This window comes from Eptesicus fuscus, chromosome 7 (genome assembly GCF_027574615.1).
Source record: "Eptesicus fuscus isolate TK198812 chromosome 7, DD_ASM_mEF_20220401, whole genome shotgun sequence".
In the NCBI taxonomy this organism is placed as follows: Eukaryota; Metazoa; Chordata; class Mammalia; order Chiroptera; family Vespertilionidae; genus Eptesicus; species Eptesicus fuscus.
Genome location: NC_072479.1, coordinates 60,723,487 through 60,729,731, shown reverse-complemented (window position 1 = coordinate 60,729,731; position 6,245 = coordinate 60,723,487). Strand labels below are relative to the sequence as shown.

The window sequence follows — 6,245 nt, the reverse complement described above, 5'->3', positions numbered from 1 at the left end:
AGAAGATAGACTTCAGGCTGGTGATCCTTAGTTTTTCTTTTTCTTCTTTTCTCTAACTGACCTTTCTTAATGTCAACTCTGTTTCCTAATTCTCTTTTTCTTAGTTCTTCCCCTATTTTTCTCATATAGGAGTAGGGTAGATGAGAGAATATTCAGGATATGAGATTGGATGTGAGAAAGAAAAGCAGAAAGCAGACTGAAGTGATAAATTGAAAGAGAAAAAAAAAGTCTACTCCTAAATGTATATGCAAAATGCAGGCTGGGAATAGCATGTCAAAGTACTATACAAACACAGTGAAATGGAATTAAGTGCACTTATGTATTTATCAAATCCTAGTGGAGAACTTAGAAGAAGAAAAACAACCTCAGGAAATACTCAAATTCTCCCAAGGAAAGTCCAAGAGAAAACAATGCTTGAAGTGAAATCAGACAGATGAACATTAGACATCAATAGGTTCTTCCAGGTCTGATGCTAGTAGAAAGGAAGCTATGAATGTTCTTTCCTGGAGCCTTTCAGCATTGGAGAGTTAATTACCCTACTGTCAGGGCTAACGGAGGGCGTTTCCCCTCCAGGGGTCTTCCAGCTAGACAGACTCTGCCTGGGCCAGGCTGGTCCTCCCAAAGGCCCTCACCATGGCCCCCTTCATTTCCTTGTTTCGAAAATTGTACATGATGGGGTTGCACATGGGGGTGATGATGGTGTAGAGGAGGGAGAAAAACTTGTCTTTGTCAGGGCTATGTGTGCGGTGGGGTTTCATGTAAGAGAACATGGCCAAGATGTAGAAAAAGATGACCACAGTTAAATGGGAGGTGCAAGTAAAACAAAGGTCTTCCCCTGACCTACGGAGGAGGCTCTGCCAAGGATGGAGGTCAGGATGCGGGCATAGGAGATGACAGTGAGCGCCATCGGGCTGAACAGCACCATGATGGCATAGGCAAAGATCATTTTCAGATTAAACAGGGGGATCTCCACAAGAAAATGTTTATTATGTGGTTGTCTCTACAAAATGGGCCATGAAATGTCATATAATCAAGCAGTATGCCATTGATCAGCCCAAAGAACCAGGCAATACTCACCAGTTTCACACAGACCTGCTAGCTCATGATCTGGGCATAACTAAGTGCATAGCAGATAGCAACATAACAATCATCCTATCTAATAAAAGAGCAATATGCAAATTGACCATCACTCCAACACACAAGATGGCTGCCCCCATGTGGTCAAAGATGGCTGCCCCCATGTGGACACAAGATGGCTGCCACAAGATGGCCAGCAGGGGAGGGCAGTTGGGAGGGACCAGGCCTGCAAGGGAGGGCAGTTGGGGGCGATCAAGCCTGCAGGGGAGGGCAGTTAGGGGTGATCAGGCTGGCAGAGGAGGGAAGCTGGGGGTGATCAGGCCTGCAGGGGAGGGCAGTTAGGGGTGACCAAGCCTGCAGGGGAGGGCAGTTAGGGGCAAACAGGCTGGCAGGGGAGCAGTTAGGCATCAATCAGACTGGCAGGGGAGTGGTTAGGGGGTGATCAGGCTGGCAGGCAGAAGTGATTAGGGGCAATCAGGAAGGCAGGCAGGCGAGCAGTTGGGAGCCAGCAGTCCTGGATTGTGAGAGGGGTGTCCGACTGCCCGTTTAGGCCCGATCCTACTGGTATCGGGCCTAAACGGGCAGTCGGAAATCCCTTGAGGGATCCCAGATTGGAGAGGGTGCAGGCTGGGCTGAGGGACACCATCCCCTTGTGCACAAATTTTGTGCACCGGGCCTCTAGTAGGTCATAACAGCCAAGAGGATGCACTCAGCTATACCCACACCAAAAACCAGATACATTTGGCTCAAGTAGGCGGCAAAGGAGAGAGTATGAGTCTTGACCACCAGATGGACCAGCATCTGTGTGATGGTGATGGTGATGAAGCAGATACCTAGGAAGGATAGGTGGCCAAGGAAGATACTAGTATACATGGGGCTAAATCTGGGGTCTGTCCAGGCCATGAAGATGATGAGGCCATTCATGGCCATAGCCAGGCTTGTAGAGGACTAGAAAGAGGGCAATGAGCAATGCCTGAATGGAAAGGGAGCTCTGCTCAAAGCCCACTAGGATAAACTCTGTCACTGTGCTTCGTTCCTTAGTTCCACCATCGGGCCTGTTTGAAGGAGAGAGGACAGGAAAATTACAGGTGAGATAGCTGTGTATAAGTGCTACCTACTTGTATAAAAAACAGATTGGGGGCAAAGGAATGAAAAGGACAGGAATTTCAGTAAATTCCCACATGAGTCAGCAGTGTTATGGGCACTGAAAATGTCAGGCTATTAATAGTCTGCGGTAATGGAACAATATTATGAACTAAGGGAGGTTCTATTGTACTTTTGATCAGGCTATATATGAAATATTGTATCCAGTCTGGGAGCTCTACTTTAAATGATTATCCATGAAAGGGATTATGTACAGAGACAAATAAGATAGTAAAGAATCTAGGAACCATGTGATAAATTTTGAAGGAAACTTTAAAGGGAAGTCTCAGGGAGAATCCTAGAGGTCCCTTTAAATGTTAATAGGTTTTCTATCTAGAAGAGAGAATTTACTTTTACTATGTAATCTCAATGAGTAGAATTTAAACCAGAGAGTGGAAATATCAGAGAAAAAAAATTACAGATATTTGTAATTAGAGGTTTTCTTTGTTCTCTTAACTATGAAAGTAATACCTGCTCATTATAGAACATCTGGAAAATACCAAAAAAGCAAAAGCAAAAATAAATAAGTATAAAGAATCACCCAGAGAGAAACCATGTCAATATTTTAGTTCATATATTTTTAGTAATTATTTTTCTATGTTTAAGACCAACACAAGGCCTGAGCAGAATCTGCCACAGGAAATTAAATGTTGGGGAGAAGTGTATCTTTAGGAAGAAATGCAGCAATTACAGCTGATTCCAGGTTAGGGAATCTGCTACAAGTCCAACAGTGAGAAAATGAAAAGGATAAAAATTCATTTCTTATTTGAATGGAGAACTGAGAACAATTGCATTCCACCCCACTTTACAGCCCCAAATAGTTTATTCATTTAATAACTGAGTACCTACTATGATCCATGTATTGTGCTAGGGGCCAGGAATATAAAGTCATTCATAAGAACTTCTTCCATGATCTCATGGGGATTATACTATATCCCAAGGTATTAGGTGAGGGGGATAAGTAATAATATAGAGAATTCTTATACTATACTAGGGGCCCAGTGCACAAAATCATGCACTTTGAAAGGAACTGTGGGCCGTGAGGCTGCGGTGGGTACAGGGGTGGGTCTCGGCCCATCCTCTGCAACCCTGCCTGGCCCCTCCTGCCATGGCCCCTGGTCCTCTGTCTGCTGGCAGCCCCTCTCCCACTGCTGCCGCTTGCACCCGCTGATGGGCGTGGAGCAATTGGGGCTGGTGTCAGCAGCCGGTGCAAGATCGTCCCTCAGGAGCAAGGGGAGGTGGAGAAAACCTTAGGGGCAATCAGGGCTGTCAGCCACCGCTCGTACCTGCTGATGGCGCTGAGTGATTGGGACTAGCACTGGGCACCAGCAGCGGGTGCGAGCAGTGACTCTGGTGCAAGCGCCGGGCAGGACCATGGCGCGCAAGAGCAAAGAATTTTCAGTGACCACCAGAGGCTCGCCCTGATGACAGCGACCGGTGCCCTACCTTGGTCTGGCACCCCCGCTCACCTGCTCCACCATCCCGCTCCAGCCAATGCCCGCCATGTTCTGCGCTCTGCCACCTGCTGCCGACACCCTCCATGTTACGCATGCGCCTCCTGGTGGTCAGCACACATCATAGCGACCAGTTGTTCCACCATACAGTCTTTTTGCATATTAGCCTTTTATTATACTAGTACTAGTGGCCTGGTGCAAGAAATTTGTGCACATTAAAAGGGAATTCATTAGAGGAAATATTTTAATATTGCTATTTGCCCTTTCTCTGTAACAGAAGTATCAGAGATGAAAGAAAATTAGTAAAATATATATGAAAATCTCCCTCCTGTCAGAGTCTAGGGCATGCTGCGGGACCCAGAGTCAAGTCCCCGCCCACTCACACAGGCCTCAAAATCGTACGAGACCCAGACCTGGCTGGCCCCACCCCCGTCAAGCCCCGTCGGGCGGAGGGCGCAGCCTCAGGTCCCCTGTCAAGCCCCACAGGGTGGGGGGTGTGGCCTCAGGTCCCCCAGCCTGGCCTCAGGTCCCCTGGCCCTGGCGCCGGGGCAGGGGACATAGCCTCAGGTGCCCCATCAAGCCCTGCTGGGCGGGGGCTGCAGCCTCAGGTCCCACGGTCCAGTGCCGGGCGGGGGACGCGACCTCAGGTCCCCCGGCCAGGACTCAGGTCCCCCGGCCCCGGCGCAAGGGCACGAGGGCGTGATGACCATTTGCGTATTAGCTCTTTATTATATAGGATAGGATGGATAACATTAACAAGAAAGTACCCATTTCAGTAAACTCCCACATGAGTCAGCAGTGTTGTGGGCAGATATATTTCAAACTCTATTACCTCCATGGAGGGAATGTACCCTTTTGAAGGGTCATGGAACATTTGCAAAATAGTGTTGATAGATTAGAGTATTGACATAAAGAAAACTTAAATAAATTTCAAAGAGCCAAACAGTGCAGACTATATTCACCACACTATAGGCATTAAAATACTTAAATTTAATAAGTAAATAAATAATAGGTTGGGGAAGAAATTTCTAATGTACACATTAGAAATAAAAAAAAGTGTGTGCCTAGCTAGTGTGGCTCAATGGTTGAGCATCGGCCCATGAACCAGGAGGTGATGGTTCAATTCCCTGTCAGGGCACATGCTTCAGTTTCGAGGTTGATCCCCAGTAGGGGGCACGCAGAGGGCAGCCAGTCAATGATTCTCTCTCATCATTGATGTTTCTACCTCTCTCTCCCTCTTCCTTCCTCTCTCTAAAATCAATTAAAAGAAACATATTTTAAAAAAGTGTAAACCTTAGTATCCATTGACAGATGATTGGATAATTACAGATGATTACATATACAATGGAATACTACTCAGCCATAAAAAAGACAAAATATTGCCATTTGTGATAACATGGATGGACCTTGAAAGTATTATGCTAAGTGAAATAAACCCCATGACAATCAATTTGAAAGTCTAGAAGTAAAGATAACTTTCTAGGTAGATATAAATCACTAAAATTCATTAAAGAAAATATAGAAACCAAATTAAACTAATATCCTGAGAGAAATGAAAGAAATGCAGTTCTGAACCTTGGCTTAATATTATAGTCACTTGAAGAATTTTAAAACACCCCCATACCCAGACTGCATAACAGACTAATCAAAACAGAATGTATTCAGAGAGACTCAGCCATCAGTAGTTTAAAAATCTCCCCAGATGATTCCAATGCACAGCCAAGTTTGAGAACTATTAAACTGGAGAAAGTTGACAAAGAGCTCCAGGCCCTGATAGCTCCATGAGTTCTTTCTCACCTTGCAGCAATGAGATATTTTTGAAGGCTACTGAAACTATTTATAAGAACAGAAAAAATAAGTTTCCTGATTACAAAGTCATCAAACCATTGATACCAAAACCTGAAAAAGTATACAAAAGAAAATTATAACCAATATAATTATTAATAATTAATAATGAAATAGGCAAAATAAATTATAGGCAAACTAGAGGCCTGATGCACAAAATTCGTGCAAGAGTAAGCCTTCATCCCCCGGCTGCCGGCACCAGCTTCCCTCTAACACCCGGGACCCGGGCTTCCCTCATAGCCTCGGCTTCGTCCGGAAGGTCATCCAGAAGGATGTCTGGTCTAATTAGCATATTACCCTTTTATTATTATAGATGGAATCCTTCAGCATTCAAAGAATAGTGTGAGATGACCAAGTGAAGTTCATTCCAGGAACTTAAGGTTTTTCTTAAATTAGGAATTCTACTAATATAACTCATCATATTAATATGTCAAAGATGAAAAACATCTAATCAATGAGATGTTAAGGCATTTGATAAAATTCAACAGTGATATCTGATTTTAAAAATCATTAATATAACAGGACTAGAAATAGGCTTCCATGTCATAATTTTAAAATGTATCTAAATTAAAATAATCATAATACATACTGTTAGGTATTATTTATTCAAAACAATACTATGGGATAGGTAGTCTTTCTTTTATTTTCATTTTACAGATCCACAGAAAGGGTCAGTAATTTGCCCAATGTCACACAGTAAGAAGTGAAGCTCAAATTCAAATCTGC

General features: G+C 44.2%; 1 protein-coding gene across 1 annotated transcript; it reads right to left on the bottom strand.

Annotated features, from left to right (window-relative positions):
* Positions 1-584: 584 nt before the first annotated feature.
* On the bottom strand, positions 585-4,384 carry LOC103285503 (olfactory receptor 10AD1). The gene is given in 6 exon segments (XM_054718610.1): positions 585-821; positions 824-985; positions 988-1,156; positions 1,754-2,016; positions 2,018-2,132; positions 4,290-4,384. Coding segments are annotated over 6 exon segments (1,041 nt in total).
* Positions 4,385-6,245: the final 1,861 nt, after the last annotated feature.